Source organism: Dreissena polymorpha, chromosome 1, assembly GCF_020536995.1.
Source record: "Dreissena polymorpha isolate Duluth1 chromosome 1, UMN_Dpol_1.0, whole genome shotgun sequence".
Taxonomy (NCBI): domain Eukaryota; kingdom Metazoa; phylum Mollusca; class Bivalvia; order Myida; family Dreissenidae; genus Dreissena; species Dreissena polymorpha.
Window position 1 is genome coordinate 158,807,437 of NC_068355.1, and position 24,526 is coordinate 158,831,962.

Consider the following 24,526-nt stretch of genomic DNA (forward strand, 5'->3'; position numbering starts at 1 on the left):
TGCAGACTAATGTAAGTAAAACATTATAAAAGAAATCGTTTTGCACAAATTTCGAGTGGTTCTTGTCGGTCCCCGCGAGTTCGAGCCACCGGGTTGCGATTGTAATTTGACTATCAGTAAATAAAAATTACAACCAAAATCATCAAATATATCGGTGTATAGTTTTATTTCAGCATAGGTATAGTTCACATCAATTTCATCATAGCTAAAAGTATGGTTCAAATCAGCATATGTTGATGGAGCGATAATATTTAACGGTATATTGAACGGTCATAAACAAGACAAGCAAAATACAAAGATGTCACTTTCACTAAAAGTATGTGCATTTATTTTTGTAAAAACGTCGGAGGGAAAAGGAACTTCATGCACTTTGGTCATGTTTGATGATATATTCTAGTGACACCGTTACTACCTGAAAATCTCAAAACGAGCGCAGATTCTTACGGTGGATTAAACAAAACAACATTTATGAACAACGTTCGAAATGACGAACTTTTATTTAGTCTTAGAACATTTATTTAGTCTTTCTTATCATTATTACTCGCCAACAGCTTTGAAGTCTGTAAGCGTTTTGATACCCCGTTACAATCCGTGAGACAAGTGTATTTAATTTACAAAGTGATAATTATTAATGAAAATAAACGTTTGCGTAGTGGTATGCGAGGGAACTTATATGCAATTTTCCTCAAACTCACATTCGATTGTTCCAGTATAAATGCGCCCGTATGTTATCAATAATCAAATATATTATACATTTAAACAGTACATTCTATAAAGTAAATACGCATGATTTACGCGTGCGGGTGTACGCAAAAAGTAATGTAAAAAATAAAAGTGACTTGCGTAAATTACACACCCCTCAATTTCATACAGATACAAACAATACATTTCAACACTCGACGGGCACATACAAAGAGTTCATCAATTAAATTGTATACGTGTTTCTTTCAAGTTTGGAGACAATACGGACATGCAAATTGCCAGGTACTTGTATTTCCAGTCATCTTATCTAAAACCATGCGACTTTGAAATAATGAATTTTCTTTATAAATTGTCTTTGTTTGAAATTTTTCCCGCTTAACAATAATTACAATACAGAACCGCACTACATTCGCCTGGCGTCGCGTATGAATCCTTCAAAGAATTTACAATGGGTGTCGACACTGGGTCGATCTTCGGGCTTATACGCCCACGACCGCTCAATGAGCTCGTACCATGGCTCGGGGGGCTTTGTTGTCATCTTGAGCGATGGCCGGAGCCCGTCTTTGATGGCCTTTTCCAGCGGACCGAATAACTGCTGCTGAATATAGTCCGCGGCGTCGCGACCGTACCACATCTCCCAGAGCATAATGGCGATGCTGTAAACATCCGCCTTGTGGTCGTAATTTTGCTCCTGGAAACAGATCAAATATCATATACAATTGAAGACCATTGTTTGCAATTATGGATTTGTTGGCATTATTCACTCATGGCCTCTCCTATTTTAATTGAAATTGTTGGGGCAGGTGAGCTAGAACGCACGGACAAAATCGCGTTTAAACTTAAACATGCACATTTATCGCGTGCTCTTGATAGAAAAGTGCCATTTCAGCGAAGTCACAGACTTAATCAAAAATCATGCTCGAATGAAGATAAAGCTGTTCTTGATAACTCGTCTGAAGGTAACAGGTTGAATTTGGATGGGTGAAATATAAATGCGCGCATACCTGCGTTAGGACTTCCGGTGCCATATAAACGGGGCTACCGACGATACTCTGAGCGATGTCTGACGTCTGCTTTGTCAACCCGACGTCTGTTAGCTTCACAATGTTGTTTTCTGTGACCTGCAATGACAATTTAAATTCTATTATTATGATACTAATTATCTTGCTTACATTATAAACTTTCGTATTATTTGTATTATTTGGCCAAACATTTTGTTTCCGCTTGTGTCTCCAAACACAGAGAGGAAGGTAAGGGGGGGGGGGTAGTTATAGTATTTTTATTATTTTAAAATTTAATTGATTTCAATTATTAGCAAATTATATTACTTCTGTTATATTCACTTTTCTGGTTTGTATTATTTCGCCTTAAAAATAAACAATGACGTTATTTTTGTAAATGTGATTAGACACGTGCGCTAATCTAAATTTTGGTCTATCCATTAAGTCTGTCTGTGCGTTCGTCCGTCCTTTCGCCCGTCCGTCTGTCCGGCTCTCCGTCCTACCAGGATATTCTCCAGTTTCAGATCCCTGTGTACGAAGCCTTTCTGGTGCAGGTAGAACACCCCTTTTCCAAGCTGCAACGCGAAGTCTGCCATAACCACCATTGCATCCAGCTGCGCAGTGGAACCCAGCGCCAGCTTTCCGGGATTGCTCACTTCCGGGCTGATGAACTTATCCTGGTGGTTAGAAACACGGAGTCAGATTACACAAATATCATTAGTTGAATCGTTTTAAAGCTTAAGGCTTCGATTCCCAAATAAGAGCTCTTTCAAACGATAACAACTGGTACTTTTCCTGGACATCTGACCGACCTTTTACTTTTTTGCGAGATTTTTTGCTTGTAAGGACCGCAAGGGAATTTCCGAATATAATGCATACAGTGGAATCTTTTAACATGATAAAATTCTAAAATTTTACTTGGCTCTATCCGCGTGAAAACTTCACTTTACTGGTGATCTAACCTTGAGCGTGTAATTGCAGACCTCCATGATCATGATCCACTGCATGTCACGTTTCTGCTGCGCGTGGCGGAATGTATACGTGGCTCCGTAGTAACGCACGATATTGGGATGGTCCAGCTCCCTACGAGGGACGTGGAGATATAAATGAGTCGCGCTCTGAGAAAACGGGGTTAAATGCATGTACGTAAAGTTTCGTCCCGTATTAGCTTGTGCAGTTCGCATCGGCTAATCAGGGACGTCAATTTCCGCCTAATCTGGATTGTCGTCAAAAAGAGTATTCGTTTAAATAATAAATACGATAACAGCGGAAAGCAAAGGCTCATCTTGTACGACACATGAGCGAGGCTCATACATATCTAAATTACCAAGGCTACGAAAATAATTCGATTCTACGAAAATCAGACCGCCATATTTGTAAAATGGAAGATCGATAGTTTCAGGCTTGACGCTCGATGGTTATATTAGACGTAGGTACATACCCGTGAGCATATAACTGGTTCTGTTTTGGGCATAGTCTCTGAATAGCGCAGTGTTGGAAAAATATTATAGTTGATCTACTAACCTTGCTATTCCGACAAAATGTTACATTTGAACTCATCTCGTGATGTTTTGAGTTTGATAACTTTAAACCAACGCGATCCCTTTAGAAATAAAATGACGTCGCGCACCTCATTGTCCTGTCTTCCAACAGGATGTCGCTGACAGTTGACTCCTTGAGAGGGTCCCGGCACACCTTCAGTGCTACTGGAAACACCCCGTGGCGCTCAGAACGGCAGCTGGCGATATAGACGTCCGCAAAGCTTCCGGAACCCACCGGCCGGGTCTGACGATCCCAAATAAGATCCGATAGATCGTAGTCGAATTGCATGATGTGATTCACATAGAAGATGTCGCACTGACCTAGAAGCGTGTGGCTATCGTTTAAGAGCTTCGGGAACATTTCTCGCAGATGGACCTGCTTGTCGGCCATTTCATTTTGTAAATCTTGCATCAGTTCTAGATCGGCTTTCAGAAAGTCTGGAATCATTTTCGCTACGGCGTCGATATCTTTGACAAACCTACTGAAAAATTTGAGCATCTTTTCTTGTAACGACTTGCTTTGCAAAATACTCTCAAGGAATGCTTTTGTAGCCGATTGCATAATCGCTATACATTTGTCCGTGTATTTCAGTTTGTAATCTGCGAAAATCTTCTTAAAAGCTTTGTCCCCTGATTTCAAGGACCCCACACCTGCCACCATTCCACCCAGCCCCTTGTACGTGCTAACGTCATCCTCCGATCCCTTGCCCTTAGACTTGAGCCACGACTGCTTTATAGGGGATGGGCCTTTGACGGACTGGTGAAGGTCACGTACAATTTTGCCGTCACCTCCCAGCAATGCCCCTGTAATAAGTACAGTTTAGTGTCATACTTTAACGTAAAAAATAAATCTTTTAATGAGATAAACTTAGTAGACGTTACTGTTAATATGTTATCGATAACATACACTACATACAATCAAATGAACGGACAGTAACCTGCTCGTACTAAAAGCTATGAAATTAAATGGACGCCATTGTTTTGACGTCATGTCGTAAGGAATCCCTTTATTTTTCAATCAAATATAAAGAATTTGCTAACAAAGCATATACACACGTATCATGCGAAATTTTATTTAATAAAAAAGATTAAAAAAAACACCTTCAATTTTAGCTATCTGTTCCTCCATGAGTTCGAAGTCTCGTTTACACACCCGTATGATCTTGTCTTTGATGCCCGTCACGAGGTTGTGTTCCCGCTCCCACGCGCCGATCTCGTGCGCCAGCTTGTTGGCGATCCTGTCCATAGCGTCGCCCGCCACCTGTGTAGTTAAAACAGGAATGTGTTTGTAATACGATGTAGTTGAAATCCGGATCTCCAGAACTTTGGGGAAACACGTACAAACTACACTACGAATGGAAAAATGGGATTATCATGTAGAAACAGTTGATTTTGTATGCGATTTTGAAAGGTTTTTGAAGAGGTCGTGTGTTTTTTTTACTCCTACCCTAACACCCGGATTAAAAACTTAATAAAATAAGTCCTCTAGTTTTGTACATCAACTATCAGTCCCAGGTAATTACATTTTAAAATAGGTCCACTGGTTGCGTACTCCTATCCACACACCCGGATCTCAAATGTTCATAACGTCGACTGGCTTTGAAATCCTACCCCCCCCCCCCCCCCCCCCCCCAAAAAAAAAAACAAAAAAAAAACAAAAAAACACACACACGTGTTATTGAAGTGTTTAATTATTTTTTTTTACTATACGAGTGCTCATGAATACATATGCTGCAGTTGATTTTAACAAAGTTCCACATAAAGGGTGTTGATAGCAATGTTGTCGAGTTTTGCACATCATGAGCATGTGACTAACATCTTGTACATTTAAATTCAGGTTTTGGCAAACCAAAAGGACTGTTCGGACAAAAGCTTTAAATGTTAGCAATCAGAAAAAAATATGTTTGCTCTACTGTGTATCTGTGTATGGTTCATAGCCTCGACAGTTGACCGAAACAGTTATCAACCCCTTTGACAAGTGCGTTTATGTAAATACGAATGTGAGTGTTGCGCTACGTATAACGTTTTTTTTTTCATTTTTTTCATTGAGATATTGTGTTAACTTATTTTAAACATTTAATTTATAATATTGACAAAACTTTCCAAACACTCTTAAAAGATAAATGAAACTTGGCCGGAATGCTAGATTCAACGTCATAATTGCCGACCTCCCACCCACCCACACCTTTTTCTTGTCGTCATTAGGAAGTTCGTCTGCTCGCCATGAAAACAGGCGCGCAGCCAGGTCACGTGACTGCAAGAACTGGACTACTTTCTGTGATACCAAGTCTGACTCCGCGTTAATGCCGGATTTCAGGTAGTTGATACTGTCCTTGGCGTTTTGCTCAAGTTTCTCTATTTGAACTTTGACCTAAAAATCCGAAAAAAATCAATGAATAAAGTCGTAAAAATAATTTTTATAATGCTCAATAGAAAACTCAATATATGACAATATGCATTTGCGAACCGTATACCCAGGTAGTAATGAAAAACAAACAGTACTCTCTTATATTTTATTTAGTAGTTTTAAATTGCGGTATTTACTTAAAAACCTAATTGGAATAATTATTCTGCTTTCCGCGTGTCCGGTAAAAAGTTATTTCGTTTATTAGCTATACAGTTGTGCGTCGAAAACAAAATTCTCAGATACTAGCAAAAGTATAATATTATCAGTGCAATAGTGTCACTTATTCAGCCAGTAAAAATATATTTGGGTTAAAATTGTTAATTTTAAGCTTTCCGATGGTTTATAGAGACATATAAGTGAATTAAAACTGATGAATCACTGTTTCAAACAGTGAAAAATAATAGTGAAAACTATCGTTAATTTTCACTGTTTTACTGTGAAATGAAGTCAGTTTTTGGACGAAATGAAGACATTATTCGAGTGAAATTCTGCAGCTATACTCTTTCACAATGTAAATAAACGGTGAAAAAAGTATACAATATCAAGTAAAATTGTTGGATTCAATGGAATATCGATTTTAATTGACTGGTGATCATAGAAAAAATATTTGTTCTGAGCACTCGTGAAAAATTAAAATCGATAATCCACCGAATCCAACAAATATCCACTATTTAATTATGCACGAAGCAGCGATTAATATTTCATCACAGTAAAACAAGATAATATACGTTGTTCATTTATAAGACGTATTCTTACTTGATGTAATTCGTCCTTAATGGTCTCCACTGACTTTGCTGCCATCACTTTAGAAACCTTCAGCGTATAAATTATCCGCTTAAGGACTGCACTCAGCCATCTGAAAAATGATCCAGCTAGCAAAAAAATGTCCCATACATTATCAAACATTCTGCTTGTTCTGGACCACTTATAGAATATATTACGTCTCTTTTTGTGTTTATGCCGTAGTTTTTCTTGAAAGTAGTCCTAGAAAACCTCCAGTAGTTTCATTATTATCAGTATAAAATACAACCATATTGTTTTCTAGTAAAAATTAACTCTATTTATATGTGTAAAATGGAACTTATTAATTGAATTAAGATCTAGCGTTATATTTAAAGGGGTTTTATTATAACCCCATACAACGTTTTTGGTACGCTTAAGACACACTGGCACTCGGTTACAAATTCACGGTCAGGTATTTTTTTTAATCATGGTGCCTTTCTATAGTCCTTAAAACTTATTTTTCCACATGGTTATTTAAACATTAGTTCTATAATATGTTTTACTATTTTTCAAAACGTTTGTATTGTATGCTGTACATCATATGAAGCACGTGTTATAAGTTTAGTAGCCTAAAAATGGTTACAAAACATATCAAAACGGAACACCGAGGGTAAAACGAAATATGAAAGTAAACGACAATTCATGTAAGTACACACTTGTCAAGATTATAGAAGTTGAGTACCGTAATTGCAACAAAAACACGTTTGGAAAACTCCTCGCATTGCGTTACCTCCCCTATGGACCGACCGTACAAGTTATGCACGGAACATCTCTGTTAATTACGTGATTTTGTGCAGTGTGAAGTTTATGTGATCATTCCGTGCACGAAACTGCATTATGTGACGACCCAGGGTCATACCAGGGTCCAGCCGTCCTACCTTATTTACTTTATTAGACTCACTTAAAGGACGAATTGTGAGCCATGCTTTCTGTTTTTGTGAAAAAAAAAACAGAATGCAAAAGGAATAAGCGTATTGCTGAATTGTACAAAGTGACTGGGCACTGCACATTTATGCAATTTATTATTCTTCCAGTAATGACAAAGAGTAGACATCTAGGGTGTCTTGCATTAATAGTAACAGAAGATGATCTTTTTAGCAATTTCGTTCTACTCAAACTCATGTGTGATTTGTTTTAACTTGATTATGATACATTCACTTAAAATCGACTATAATGTTTTTTGTAATGGTATGAAACTTACAGGGCTTTTTGTTTGTATATTTATTCATGATTACATATGTTGTAACTCATGCCACTCTTTCTATGTTAAATAGTCTTTGTGATTATTGTATAACTATGTTGTTTGAATCTTCGATATCGGAGGAAATAAAGAATATATAGTTATTTTATTGTTTCTAAGATGATAGGAGCACACCTGTAATGGGCGTTGAGCCGTGATCGCAGACTGTCCGGTAAAAGGCGCTCCACCATAGTTTGTAGCCGGTCTAGATCTGCGTAGTTCGTCTTCATTGATACCGCTTTCATTGCCTGATTGAAAATGATTATCATTTGTATACAGTTTGTTTTTTATATGGAAAGATCCAGACTTTTTCAGACGTCATCCAAATAACAGCACACTCAAAAGTTTAATTGAGCCTTTTAAACTTTAAATCTGGACACAAACGTTATTTTTGTTTTGTCTTAAAGAGGAACAAATTAAGCATTGGTGTTCGACTGGTGTAAACAAGGTAAAACAATTAACCCATTTATGCCTGGCGTATAGAAAAAAGGCCTTGGCAAACAGCGTAGACCCAGATGAGACGCCGAATGATGCGGCGTCTCATCAGAGTCTGCGCTGTTTGCTTAAAGGAATTTCAGTAAGAAATATTCTGAATATTGAAATAAATATACTAGACATCCCTAATTTGGGAAATAAATTGATCTTATGTAGAAGGATGGGAGAGTCCACTAGGCATAAATGGGTTAAAATAAATAATATGTGTCTCATTAAGTCTAAGTTTGGAACAGGTACATCGGGAACAGCCAATGAACTATATTTAATTGATTACTAAGTATGTTTTTATTTTCACACATGCATATAATGATCAGTATGTCCACTAAATTAATGCTAAGCTACATAAGCGTTCCAGTGTGAACTGAATATTACGTTACTTTTGTAATGCAACATGATACCCGCTGTTTAGTCCAAAGACAATGAAACAAAGGATCGTTGGTTAAGTTCATGACATACAACAAAACCTAATAACCGACAGCGAGCGTTACGTAGTAAAATCAAAGTTCTCCATTTAACAAAGTTTTCGTATTGTTAATTTGTACTGTCAATCAAATATCAAATGTCGTTCCTATGCGTGACTATTTTTTTGCTACACAACAGATTCCCAATGGTTGTTTATTGGCGTAATCAACAATTATTTTTTCGTAGTTTGTTAATTGTCGGCTCAGTCCCTTCTTAAAATTAACTCGGGTCCTGTTATTTATGGTAGGTTATTGTTATATCGTGGGCTCTGTTTGAGTCGTGGATATACATATCGCGTGTATTCCCTTGATAGAACGTTCGCACATGATACCGTGACGGAAAAAAGTTCTGACACCGGTCACCATCATTTTGCTGATAAAAATACGACAAAAACACGTAAATATTGTCATTCATCATAACTCGATACGTTCTTATAAAACATGTTCAGCCTTAATGACATACTGTGTCATACAAGCAATTCATTAACCTACTTCCATTATGGACATGTAGTGAATCTGAGACTGCTTAAGATCAGTGAAAAAACTCGACAGCTTCTCGAACGTATCCTGCTTCACTGCTTCTCTGTCGCTGCCGGGAACCATGTCCCATCGGTTACACACCACCATAGTAGACTCAGAATTGTATCCCTCCGCGCCCGCCGCGTTAACCACCATCCGCATAAATGTTTGCAGCTGAGAAAAAACATATAAAAACTTAACACAATCTTATTCTCTGCAAATAAAACGTTATAGTAATGCAAGATGAACAAATTAAAACAAAATCACGATTCTGTCAATTGTGGCTGTTTATTTATCAAATATTGAAATATGTCTGCAAGACAGTCAGATAGCGTACATTCTTCTGGCTTTGAGTGTGTTTATATACACAACGCAATAATAAAAGTGAACAGTTTAATTGTATTATAATAAAATACATGTATATATTGAATATAACTTTTTAACATTCCAAAAATTAAGTCGTGACTTGCTAACATCGATAAAGTAAATATACAAAAACAAAAAGGAAAAAAGGAGGACAATAAAAACTGTGTTCAGCGAAGCAAATCTTTTACAGCTTTCGCAGTTGACCTACCCTGCCTTTCTGGACGCCTCCCGCGTTTGCGCTGTTGACCACGTAAATGAACCCGTAGGACTTGCTGAGGTAACGTTCAACGTGCTTGCCGACCTTGGACCCGCCCCCTATGCCCGGTGTATCCACGATCACTATACCCTCCTGGTGGACAGAAATGACGTGTATGAAGAATGACGCAAAAAATGTGCGCTCAATGCAAGTGCGTAAAGTGTCGTCCCGGTTAATCTATACAGACCAATAAGGCGGATTCGGGACTGAACAGGCATTTCTTGAGGGTTTGAAGATAATACTGTAAACGTATAGAAATTCGTCGGTATGAAATTTCGTGGTTTAATAAAAAACAACTAATTCGTTGACACGTAATTTCGTGGATTTCAAATTTTCGGGGAAGATTGAAGGTCATAATAATTAAACTTTTCTTTAAACAACCAGAGTAATAACAAAGAATAACAAAGAATAATCTGCTAATGTGTGTTGACAGCAAGGCTTGTGATTAATGTGCACTGAAGCATGAAAGTGTTGCCGATATTTGTCGATAAGAGCGAATAAGCGGCGATCTTGTGGGTCCCGCTTGCTAATTGTCATCAATGTTGTTTTGACAATATTTGCAACTTTGCTCAATCGGTCCCCTAGTAGTAACAATTTAGTAATTAGGTTCCCAAAATACAGGTTTGAAAGCCGTTATGTCTCTTTTAGCTTTATTTGGCACTAATTGACATATGTGATAAATCTGCAAACTGTTAATTTGACGACGTCACATAAAAGAGAACAATCGTTGATGTACAGTTTAAATTCTGGGCTTGATTTAAAAGTATTATTAGTGAATTTATAACCCAAACACTTATCAAGAAAACAACATATTGTATTACCTAGCATATCTCAATCAAATATCTCAGATAACCAAAACAACAATAGAGAATGTCGGCAATGACATTCGGAAAGGACCGATTTTGGATTAAAAATGTAAAAATAATCGTTGGTACTTGAATTCGTGGTTCAGCGGAAAAACGAAATCCACGAAAATTTGTACCACACGAAATTTAATAGTTTTACAGTAACTTGAAACATAGATATCATAAAAGCGAGAGGTGTTCTATCGGACAAGTATGTGCCTAATCGGACTTCACACGAAGATTTATGACAACACTTCACGTACGTACACTACGAACAATTTTCCCACGACACTACATGCACTCCTTACTGGCAGCAATCTCGTTCATCGATTCGCTTACCAATCGTTCATGGACTCATTTATTATATTTGCTGTTTGACAAGCATTGCATAATTTATTCATGACATTATTTTATTGTCGGTTACACTACGTACTACGCATATTTTGAACTTGATACATGACGGAAGTTTTGAATAAGTATTTATTAAATATCTTACCAATAAAACATGCTCATTGGACGGCAATTTGTTAGGTGTTTTTAACTGTCACCAAACTTGCTGACGGATAATAATATTTGTAAGTGATTTATTCACACAAAAACACAATACCATTACGACTTTTGCGACCTATAGCAGGTTATGTCTTGGTAAACTTCCGTCCAGCCGATCGGAGCATATTTTTCATGTATTAATAAAGCATAACATCAGTTGCATCATTACGAGGATTAAAAATTTAATATACATGTAGTCGTTCATTACAAAACGAAATGACTCACTGCTTTACAAAAGAACAATCCGTATCGGTTAAGACAACACAAACAGGTTTTTGTAAACTTAAGGTACGGCGAAATTAAAGTTCGTCATCAGATTGCTGTGTCGCCAGATCGTTAACTTAAATCAGACACCTGCCATAACTACCTCCAGCATGGCAAACGGCCATGTGACCTCGATCCTGTCGTAAGGGGAGAGGCCGTCTTCGTCCGTCTCCGCCACTGCGCGCCGAAATTGATCGCCGCCTACCTGTGAGGTCAGGTCAAACATGACCGGCGATGGCGCTTTTTTAGGCTGACCTTGTTCAGTATACGACCTTTGAAACGACGTTGATTGAAAATCAATTACTCATTTTAAAATTGGTATACATGGAATGATATAAACTTACTGGGAATGGGTCACATGCTGATTCTTATTTCTCAATGGTTGGTAAACCAACGAAGGTGAAAAATAAATCACATATCAAATACATGTGTATGTGGGAACAAATGCAGTACGCAAGTATTCTGGGCAAGCGGGTGAAACACGTAAACAGTTTCGATAAATGAAAAACAAAATAATAGAATAGACTGGTGTCTAAAAAATAACACGAATTTGACCATTGTGGTGAGATCAATTGCAACAATGTAACAAAAGGCGATGTGTGTAATTGGAAACCGGAAAAACTAGTCATAACGCTGTAATTCTGTTTAAATGCAGTATGTTCTAAAAATAAAGTACTTTAGGCGAAACGTGTCGTCCGTTTTGCCAGCAACAGGACGACACGTCATCTACGTGCATAAGGGCTGGTTTTTCCTAAACACACCTCATTTAAACATTCCTCTTCATAAACAACTCAAAACTGTGATACCGGAAGAAGCCAGTCGCTGTTCTCCGGTTTGGTTCCCTGGAGGAGCGAATCTCGACAATGGTGGATGTGCAGCCGAGTTGGCTGGATGGCAACAATGATTCCCCAAGTAGCAGGTTGATCAGGGAGCTCTTTCCGGCCGCTGTCTCGCCTAAACCGAGTACGGTTAAACATAACATGTATAATTACTTTAAACCGAACCTTACCTTTATGTCATATTGCAGAAAAGAGCTAATGGTTACACTCTGAAATTGTTCAATAGCTGCGCTTTTGGAAAACGGGGCTTAATGTATATTCGAAAAGTGTCGTCCCAGATTAGCCTGTATATTCCGTAAGGGCTAATAAGGGACGTCACTTTCCGATTTAACTGGATTGTGGGTTAGAAGACTTACTTTAAACGAAAAAATGACATAAAGCGAAATGTTTGCCCCATTCTTATCTGGGACGACAATTAACGCGCATGAATTAAGCCCGGTTTTTCAAGAAAGTGACTTTTTTACTTTAATTATTATAGTAACGTTGGTAATAGAACATTTAATGTTTTCAAACACCAAATCTTTTTTATTATTTAGAATGTGTCTTTATTAAAATACATGTACTTTATTACACCCAATAGCTTCTAGACTGATAATTTATTAACATTGATAGCACAGTGCCCGTGAACGTAAGATTCTGGTGCTGGAGAATTTGGTCGGAGAACATATAGAACATGAACATTTTTATATTACTTGCAACAGTAGTCTTTTTTAACTGTGAAAGCATGGATAATGTAACGGTAGCTGAATGATTTATGTATATTTCGACACGTTTCAATGGTTTATGTTGTATTTCCTGTATTACTTCGTGTATTCAGTAAATAATCCAGTAGGGTGTTTTTTAAGGTCCTAAATCAAAGTGAATAAGTCTGGTAGTATAATGCTCAACACACTCACCAAAATTTCCTAAAAGAAATACAAGGTAAGAATTTATTAAATAACGAAATTACGCAATTTTCAAGAGTGCACAATTACAGACTATAAGAATACAAATGTATTTCTAAGGATAATGTTTCCGGAGTGCCATTATCCATATATATCATTCATACGTACCTACGATGAGTATAGTGCACTCGCTCTTTTTGATTTCAGCTTTTCTGGTTTCGAACGCCTCTTCTATGCCTGCAAAATTTCATCGCAAGTAAGTTCATAGTTGCAGTAATATGGTTTGTGAAATAACACATGTATCTAGGTTTGCATGCATTTCCTTTATTATACGTTTCACAAACAGTACACCGACACCCGTCGGGCTTTAATTATGGTTTACACATTTTTAGATTTACTGATGTAACATTTGGATAAAAGTCGAACCAATAGAAGGTGGTTCCACACGAATTTATATGTTTACATTGCTAATATATTGTCTGTATTTCATACATGTATATTCACGTTTCGCTACACCCATCCATTTTTCCTTGTAAGTTATTACGTGGCATCCATACTTCAGTACTTCTTGGTTTTAATTGCTACAATGAACGACCGCACACTCTCAAAAGAACGATCCTATGAATGACGCATGACTTCATGCAGGCGGAAAAATCCTAAGCGACTATTAACTCTTCGGGTTTGGAATTTTATAGGCCTCTTGTGAAATGTAAACTGTTTAGATGACGAAGCATGCTAAGATTACACGGACGGACAGCCCAATGCTTTAGTTCGTTGATGCGTGCACTAACATTAAGTTGTATCATGTAAAATAAAACACTGTTTATTATCATGCAATTGTGTTCGGAAATTACAGCAAAAATACGTAAATAAAACATCAAAGAAAACACAGACCGAAACCATTCTCCTTCAAATCAGCAACACTTTTGTTATAAAGTGCAAATGTCAGACAGCCGAATATCAAACAAAATATTAGAGCATTACATATTGATTTTAAATATCTCTATAGTTAAGAGAATAACTTTGTTTTTCATCAATGTTTATAAAATTAACTTGACACAAACGAAATTCGTGTCGCATGCTAGAACCCAATAACAAGGAAAACGATCAAGTTACACTTCTTTGTCACATATGCATACAAGAAATCAACCGATAACACTTTTTTCTTTGCGTAACTCTATCTAGCATGGATGAATTTTCAAATAAAAATGCAAACATGACATACATTGTTTAACATATTCTTAGGCAAACAACCCATATCAAATTCGCTGTCAAAGGTCAAACCGTTGTCTTCAGCATGAATATGCTATACTAACAACTTCGCCGAAGTGTAATGCATTCTGAGATGGAAAAGCAATGCTAAATCCAGGTCCTTAACCCAAAAGTCTCAGGTTAAATGAGAAATGAGAAATTATTTTACGCTTTGACCAATATTTTACAAAAAGACACTTAATGGACGTGCATCTATTTTTAAATCATGTCATATATATTAAAATTAATAAACGTTCGTTAATTTTGAGTGAATGAGGTATTAACGTGTATTAATCATTTAAACCATAGTCTATTTCATACAATACATAATGACGCTGTTTTACACACAGATATGGAAGTTATCCAAACACAGCACATAGATAATTTCACTTACAATTTGGTTTAATTAAGGTTATTTGTAATTACAAGAACTGTCAGAAGAAACATTTCGTCTTTGACACATGTCAAACTAGGGGTAACAAAACCAGGCCTTTTGGGTAAATTCCTTATGGGGAATGTATGTTTAACTCCCTCGATGCATTATTGAGAAATAAGCCGATTACATTTGAATGGCCCATGCATTTCATAACGATATGTAACATTTAATTGGCCTCTACATTTGACAAAATTTGGCATGTAAGGTCATTTTAGGGTAAATTGTTTAAAGATTGAAAATTATCACTCAAGCCATCCCTGAGAAACCATTGTAGCAAAACACTTTTATTTGCTTACAGAGTGCATATGTACATTTTTAAGTGTAAAATTATTTTCAAAAATGTTGAACTTGAGTCACAAAACTTAGCCTACAAAAAGACACTTAATTACAAAACATCAACGGCAATACATGAACATGCATATGATCGTCAATTGTGTGAACATCTGAACTAATGAAGCAAAGCCTTAAAATAATTTGTCGAAGCTTAAGAACACCTGATTCCGCGCGTAATTTAATTGGAAAATCTTAACTAAAGAATCCTCAACCATGGATTGTTCAAACCTGGGAAAACTTGTCTCAGATCCCGCTTGTAATTTGAGGGCAGCTCGTTGTACAGCTTTTGCGATCTCTCGTACTTGTCCACTAACTTCGCCTTGTGTTTCTGATCGTCCTCTATAGCCTTCTTCAAGCCCTTGCTCGGTTGTTTCTGAAAAAAATAATCGATGGTGCAAATAATGGTGTGCTATAAAAGTTCGATTCTGCAACTAAAAATACTTAAAATGTATGAGTTCTAAAAAAATAATCAGTTTTCCCGACGTGTCGTTGTTTCTTTAGACTTCCCACAGTTTATTTAGACTTGTAAATCGAGCAGTTTCTTTAAACTGGTAAATTTGTCTTAAGACTAGGTTTTTTGTAGAAAGATCAACGTTTCTTTAGTGAAGTAATATTATCATAGAACTGTCATGGTTTTTTACAAACTTATCCCAAACGTGTTCTATTCTTGCTTGCATAGAAAGCATTCTATTAAAATTGGCCTTTTTACTAATATAGTTGTGATTCCTATGTCGTTAGGGTTTCCCAATTGCTTAAGCAGCGGATGTTCAAGTGTTGAACAGAGGCACTCGTTTATAACATCAAATTAAAGTTTAACGACTTAACATTAGCCTTAAGACCACTGCAACTCTCTAGGGGAATAGGGACAACTCAAATGGAAACAGGTATGACTCAATTTTAAACAACTGGCAATTTGCAATGTTCAGAGGGATAACTTAGTACGCCTCATTATTGCGCAAGGGATAAACCACTATGGAAATAACGGCAACTCACGAAGGAAATAGGAACAACTTACTTTGGGCACAGGGACAACTCAATGCATTAAGGCTCACAATGGACAAAGGTACCTCACTATTGGAACAGGGACAACTCAACTCATTATGGCTCACTATTATAAAAGGGACAACTCACTATGGGAACAGGGACAACTCAACTCATTAAGGCTCACTATGGAAAAAGGGACAACTCACTATGGGAACAGGGACAACTCAACTCATTAAGGCTCACTGTGGAAAAAGGGACAACTCACTATTTAAAAAGGGATAACGCAACTCGTAAAGGCTCACTATGGAAAAAGGGACAACTCACTATGGGAACAGGGACAACTCAACACATTCAGGCTCACTATGGAAATAGGGACAACTCACTATGGGAACAGGGACAACTCAACTCATTAAGGCTCACTATGGAAAAAGGGACAACTGACTATGGAAAGAGGGACAACTCAACTTATTAAGGCTCACTATGAAAAAAGGGACAACTCATGAAGGGAACAGGGACAACTCAACTTATTAAGGCTCACTATTGAAAAAGGGACAACTCACTATGGGAACAGGGACAACGCAACTTATTAAGGCTCACTATGAAAAAAGGGACAACTCACGAAGGGAACAGGGACAACTCAACTCATTAAGGCTAACTATGGAAAAAGGGACAACTCACGATGGGAACAGGGACAACTCAACTTATTAAGGCTCACTATGAAAAAAGGGACAACTCACAATGGGAATAGGGACAACTCAACTCATTTAGGCTCACTTTGGAAAAAGGGACAACTCACGAAGGGAATATGGACAACTCAACTAATTAAGGCTCACTATGGGAACAGGGACAACTCAACACATTCAGGCTCACTATGGAAAAAGAGACAACTCACCATGGGAACTGGGACAACTCAACTCATTAAGGCTCACTATTGAAAAAGGAACAACTCACTATGGGAAGAGGGACAACTCAACTTATTGAGGCTCACTATGAAAAAAAACAACTCACGAAGGGAACAGGGACAACTCAACTTATTAAGGCTCACTATCGAAAAAGGGACAACTCACTATGGGAACAGGGACAACTCAACTTATTAAGGCTCACTATGAATAAAGGGACAACTCACGAAGGAAACAGGGACTACTCAACTCATTAAGGCTCACTATGGAAAAAGGGACAACTCACTATGGGAACAGGGACAACTCAACTTATTTAGGCTCACTTTGAAAAAAGGGACAACTCACGAAGGGAATAGGGACAACTCAACTCATTTAGACTCACTTTGGAAAAAGGGACAACTCACGAAGGGAATACGGACAACTCAACTCATTAAGGCTCACTATGGGAAAAGGGACAACTCACTATGGGAACATGGACAACTCAACTCATTAAGGCTCATTATGGAAAAAGGGACAACTCACTATGGGAACAGGGATAACTCAACTCGTAAAGGCTCACTATGGAAAAAGGGACAACTCACGAATGGAATAGGAACAACTCAAAATAGGAATATGGTCAATTAATTATGGGCATTGGGTAATCATTATTGGAAAAGAGATTATTTGCGATATGAATAGGGACAACTGTCTATCAGAATAAGGTAACTCAACATGGGAATATGGAATATTCGGCATGGATATAGGGACAACAAAATATGGGAATAATAATAACTTACTTTGTGAATAGGGAAACTCAATATGCGGATAGGAGTAAGGCTACCTTTTCCGGATCGACCCCTTTGTCAAGCTTCTCAATGATGACTCTTACGGCGTCGTCCTTCGTTTTGATACCCATGCCCTTCGCATTGACGTCGATGAGCTTAAAGACGTCAAACGCAGTCTTCAGGTCGGGTATCTTAAATCAGAAGGATGTTCAAGTGGTTATGGGCGTGTCTTATCAACGACATAACAACATATTAAATTAATAACTGAATATTTCATTTTTAGAACAAATTATATTTCTGAAAAGAAGGGAATATAAGAGACACAATGGAACTGAAGAACATACCTCAAATTGAATAATAATACTTTTTGTGATAAGTATTAATTGTTTCAAAAAGGTTGTTGCATTTATAATCAGTTATTAAACGATCTACATTGTCGAATTTCCAGTGTATACTAATTGAGGTAATTTTTTTTATAACCGTTCTTAATGCTCATAATACGGTTTGTGCAAACGCAGCTGGGACCCATACATTGTTATCAGATCATATTCATAAAGAATACTAGGTTAGCGTTGAATACAGAGAATGTTGCGAGGCTTAGAACGCCGGAGCGCGAGCCTTGGCGAGCGTATGTTGCGAGGCTTAGAACGCAGGAGCGCGAGCCTTGGCGAGCGCTTTCGGTGTTCGAGCCGAGCAACATAAACTTCTCTGTATTCAACGCTAATCCTAGTATTCTATTTATCCCATTTGATTTTTTTTCAACGTGACATTTAACATTAATAGATCTGATAACCTTAACAATAATTTTAATTCAGTCTTAAAAGCGCTTAAAATCTAACGAATGTAACCATGCGTAGTGATATAAATGTAGTTGTTCTGGTACGCAAAATAGTCTTTAAAAAAATCACACACAAACTGTAAAACAAGTAAAAATATCACCATATGCCTCGATTCAATTTTACGCAGTATCCGAATAGTAACACATTACAACCGCAAAAAGACTACTTTACTATAATTCATTTTATATTCGAAAGAAAATGATCAAAATCCAATATGGCGGCGGTTGCTACCTGACAAAATGATGTCGATGTCAACATACATGTACACCGTCGACGACCTTGACAATTTTGACGAGTAAGCAGATAATTGCAGCGACTGACACTTTATTTGACCTTATATACAGGGCAATACGTTTTCCGACTTCGAACGACGAATTTAAGTACGCGCAGAACGTGTTTTTATATAATGTTATGGGTATGCCGTGTGTGATCAGATGCATCAATGGCGGTTATGTTAAAATCATTTTCCCGAGAACAGGGAACGACAAAAGTACAAAAAGCAAAACACGTTCGAACTAGTATCTTACTTTAATTATCCTTTAAAATCCATCTAATAATCCATTTAACTCAATAATTGACGATTTTGCATCTAGGGTCTTTAATAATTATTTTAGCATAGTTAAATAAAGACCGTTATGCCATCATTTCTGTGTTCTTCTTGAACCCCCTTTGTAGAGGAACCAAACAATCCTATCACTATATTCAAATGAGTTTACGAACTCAATAACTTTCTTCTTCGTTACACGCTACGTCATGTACTCTACATTACTGCTGTTAAAATGAACCGGAGCAGTTTATCAAATAATTTAGCCGTTGGTAAACTCGGTTGCATTTGCAGATTTCTGCATACAAACATAATTATGTTTAAACTTGCACACTTTTTTATTTGTCTATGGTTAATGCGCTTATTGTACAAGAAAATAATTTAATATATAAATACACAAAGAATGAAAACAATCCATTACACAACAAATAAATGAGTGGATAATATCCGTGTACAAAATGGGACGTTCCGAATTCCAGTGTGGTGCTATTTTTACCATCTTATACTTTACACAGCTCTATGCCTAACGTGAATTAAATCGGAAAGCAAATATTGCAGATTATTTATGAATTGTGCGATATTTGTATGGCTTGTTGTACATTCTTAAATCTCAAAAGTATATGCATGGGTTATAAACTATGCACATTACACGAAATAAGGAAGATGCGATAAATTGACAATTCAAATATGTCAATATACAGTACATGTACATGTGAAATAAGTTGCGTTTATAATAAATCGTCAAAATTTTTTTGGGGGGGTTGGGGGAATGATGCAATAAGTGTAATTTCAGCTGATTCATCATTTTACGGATGGCGAAAAATTATGTCATATAACTAGATTTAAAGGTTGAAGGTCGTATAATTTTGAAGCTAAAGTGTTCTCGACTTTATTTCTTATGAAAAATCATTCAGTGGTAAAGTAAAGAATAGTCCGTGCACGCGACAGGTATATCCCACAGTGTTGAATACATAATAGTACATTTCATAAGGTGTTATACCGTCAATGTCGCGTTGAAAATGGGATACAAGAGTCCTCTATGCACACTTAATTGCGTTTAAATGCCTCCATGAATACTTAATTGTATATAACCGACAGCTTTAGTCGGAGATTTACATTATTGGTTTATTGAAGCACACATGACAACGCGTTATTTGACTTGAAAATGAACAATGCATTCATTACACGAAAAGAATAATGTCTGTAAAATTAAAGGAGGAAGTGATTAAAATTTAAACACATGCTCGAATGACATGCATCAGGTAAAGAATAAGATTTACCCAAAAGCTCGGTTTGCATTCATTTTGTAATTCAAATGGATTAAGCATAATTAACGAAATACAATACGATAACAGTTAGTGGGGTATTAATAACTATAGGATCTTGCATGAGTGGTCGTTTTGTATTGAATTTATAAAACGAGTCATCTAAATAAAGATAAAAACGAGGCTTGTCGAGTTTTTATCTTTATCTAGATGACGAGTTTAATAAATTCAATACCAAATGACCACGAATCTAAGATTCTATTTATAGCATTACCAACACATTTTCTTTTTATTTTATGCTCTTTTCACCGTTTATTCACATTGTAAAATAGTTTAAATGAAGAAATTCGCTGGAATAATGACGTCATTTCCTCACAAAATGACGTCATTTCACAGAAATATATTAACTAGTGTAATAACACCCGTTTAATAAACAAAATTGAGCATTACGTTATTTCACTCCTGGAGCGTAGGTAATGTTATAAACATGCTTTGACGTTGAAAATTACCTTCGGTTATTTAATTATGAGAATTGCCTTAATATAAAAAACTTACAAAAATGTAAGCATGGAATTACTTTTTTAGCAAAAAAAAAGGCATTCGCTTTAATTGAACTAATTATGTATGCTTTTTTTCATTTGTAAAAATAAGAATCTTAGCATACCTGTTGCAATCTTTACATGTGTTTTACCATTTTTACAATTACCGATATCTAAACATGGCAGATCTTTTTAATATGGACAGATAACACCGAGTGACAAATTGATTTATGAGATGTAATAAGTTCAAAAAAGTTACAAACCTTAAAATAACAACCGAGCGGACATTTACAATCGTTGACATAACACCTAGCATACCTTATAAATGTTAAATATGACAAGCTAGCTTTCCCAATGCCGGACATAACAATCTAGCAGACATTATCAATACTGGACATAAGATCCTAGCAGACATGTACAGCCCTGAACGTAAGAACATTGCAGACAATTACAACCCTAGACATAACAATCTAACCAATATTTACAATTTTGGACATAAGAACATTGAAGACATTTACAATCCTGTACATTACAACATATCAAAACTTGACAAGTCTGGAAAAAAGCAACAAACTAGTAGACATTACAATCGTGGAAATAATACTTAGCAGACATTAAAATGATAATTATAACAACTCGGCATTTAAAATCAAAGACGTAACCATTAAATTGCAATATTGGACATAAGAACCAGGCAGACGTTTACAACTCTGGAACAACAAACTAGCAGACATTAACAACTCTTGACAAAATAACAACGCTGAAATTAACAACTCTTTATATAACAACCTAGCAGTCATTTACTTCTCTAAATATTAGAATCTAGCCGAAATTTAAAATCCACATACGAATCCAGCCGACACTTACAATCCTTCATATAAGAACATAGCCGATATTAACAATTCATGAATTAAGATCCCATCAGGCGTTTACACATTTCATATCATATTTATCTAGCAGACATTTACAAACCTGAATAAAACAACATAGTGGACATTAAAGGGGCCTTTTTATAGTGTTAGTAAATTGACAAAATGAAAAAAAGTTGTTTCAGATTTGCAAATGTTCGTTTTAGTTCTGATATGTGTGAGGAAACAGTAATACTCAACATTTACCATGTTCTGAAATATCCATTATATGTCTCTGTTGACGATTTAAAAACCTGAAAATTATAAAGCGTTGCAAAGCGAAACGATTGAATAATTTAGAAAGTTCTGTTGTTGCCTTTATTTTTTATGAAACTACGAGGATTGCTTATATATAGAATAAAATACATCTCTCATTGTATGAGCACGGTTGGCTGAGTGGTCTAAGCGGTAGACTTTTACTCCAGTACTCATTGGTTCGAGCCCAGTTGAGGGTTACTTTTTTATTTTGTGATTTGTATTCTTTTTTTGTTTTAACTGGACCTTTTAAGATCCAATGTTTACATTTATCAATATAAAGCATTTAATGACAAACTTCAATACATGCCAAAATCTGTGAAAAGGCCCCTTTAACAATTCTGTACATATCAAGAGGCCTTTCACAATCCAGGAAAAAAACCTATTAAGACATAAACTGCTCTAGACATAATAGCATACAGGAGTTTGTTTCAGATCTGAACAAAACAACTTGGCATTTCGTTTCCGACATGACCGACAAAAAACCTGGTATATATTTTTAGATCTGACCATACAACCATGGCAGAGCATTTAAGACGCGAACATATCAAATAGTTAGATGTTTCAATGACTTCAACAAAGATACTTGGTACTCGCTTATAGACCTAAAGAATACGAAATGGTAGATTGCATACATAAACCAAACAACGCAGCAGATGTTTCAGACCTGAAAAAGTATAGTTGTAGTTTTTTTGCCGCCTCGAAAATAACGATCTTCACGTTCCTGGACATGCAAACTTGATAGGCCCTTGTCGACCACTTCATTTAACCAGGTACGCGTAAAGATATTTGCCTTTAGCTGGATCTTTCAAACCCGTAGATCTTTACAAACATGGGAAAACAACCTAACCTAACAAATCAATTTGGTAGGCAATTCCATAACTGGCAACAACTATAACATTATACACCTGTAAAGGACCAAATACCACAAGTTCATAATGCACACATATTTAATAGATACGCAGAAACACAATGTTGCTTAAACAAGTAAAGCTGAAATATCGTTTCCAAATACTTAGATGTCGCGTTTCTCGCGTTTGATTGTTATTTGTCATGAGATTAGTCCTCTGGCCAGTCTCCTGGAAATATGTGAAAAGCTTCGCTGACAGATCTCATTCGATTGTAATATTGTAATATCGCCGACAAATCTATCAACAGTACCAAAGAAACAATTATGCAAGCAAACGCACTACAATAGGCAGTAATATAATGTGCATAATGTACACGGAATGCGCGTATACACGGCAGACAAATGCAGGACACGAAATGACCAGGAGCAGATTTGCTGTATATTTCGGAACAAGATAAAGTAATAACACAATGCGCACAGAATCCGTTCAAACCTTTTTGGTGGAAAACATGTTACACGGCATATTGCGATGATAGATTTTCCGTTCTGAGCTTGACCTCGGATGTTGCATTTGCTTTATTTTAATTCACCTTTAAAATGAGGTGGAACCAATGAAATGATCAGCCTTTGGCTGAAAAATGTGGTTTAATGTCCTGTTAGATCCAGTAACAGAGGACGTAATCACGCGACAGTCAATACATTCGAGATAAATAGCGAATATAAATACGTCGCGAAAAACTTTCTTGCTGATATGGCTGAAAAGTGAGCGGTATTTAAACGATTAACACAACTAATGACGGAGAAAAAACCTGGCATGGATGTCGCCATTTTGACTATCATGTGATGACCCCCCCTCTGAGTTTGCTTTCGCAATGCTTTTGATCTTACATTATATTACAGGTATTGTTTATTTTTAAAGACATACCGTCAACATTTAAGTAGACAAAGCTTGATCTCTTTCCACATGCGCATGAAGTGTGAACGCTTGCTAAAGGTCGTTAGTTTACATATTGTATGAATGGTTATACCACGCATTTAACATTGTTCATGATACAAAAACTCGCTGACCTATGTTTTGAAACCCAAACGGTTTTACAAGTTGTATTTCAATCTTACCTGAAAAGCGTTTTCTTTACTCTGTATATACCAGCTTGGATCTCTCTTTGCCGACATTATTCCGTTTTACACTCGTCTGAAATACATAAAACTAATAGTGAAATGCAATATTTAAATAATTGCTCATTGAAGTATTTCGCACTCAATGAAATATCATCATTCCGTTTTAAAAGGTATATGCGATACTTTTTTAATGTATACAAAGTTTAAAAACCAACGAAGCGAAGCAGTGTGAATAGATATTTGTCAAACAGCGGGTAGCTATACCTTCGGTAATGTTAAGATTTAGTACGCTCCTCAAATACGAATTCAAACTTCCGCGTTGTCACCTGAATGTTAATTAAATGCTGCACATTCTGATTAATAGATCTACCTATGTATATGACAAACC

The 24,526-nt window shown here is 36.5% G+C and overlaps 1 protein-coding gene across 1 annotated transcript; it reads right to left on the minus strand.

Annotated features, from left to right (window-relative positions):
- Nucleotides 1-914: 914 nt before the first annotated feature.
- LOC127857988 (uncharacterized) lies at nucleotides 915-24,350 on the minus strand. The gene is made up of 17 exons (XM_052394807.1): nucleotides 24,136-24,350; nucleotides 17,876-18,010; nucleotides 15,401-15,545; nucleotides 13,321-13,389; nucleotides 12,236-12,383; nucleotides 11,533-11,701; nucleotides 9,724-9,864; nucleotides 9,123-9,323; nucleotides 7,810-7,922; nucleotides 6,408-6,507; nucleotides 5,430-5,615; nucleotides 4,346-4,505; nucleotides 3,334-4,048; nucleotides 2,666-2,786; nucleotides 2,207-2,380; nucleotides 1,707-1,823; nucleotides 915-1,393 (listed from the first exon to the last, which is right to left on the minus strand). Exons 1-17 carry the CDS (start codon nucleotides 24,190-24,192, stop codon nucleotides 1,106-1,108), a joined length of 3,039 nt encoding a protein of 1,012 aa, XP_052250767.1. The 5' UTR covers nucleotides 24,193-24,350; the 3' UTR covers nucleotides 915-1,105.
- Between the last annotated feature and the right edge of the window lie 176 nt (nucleotides 24,351-24,526).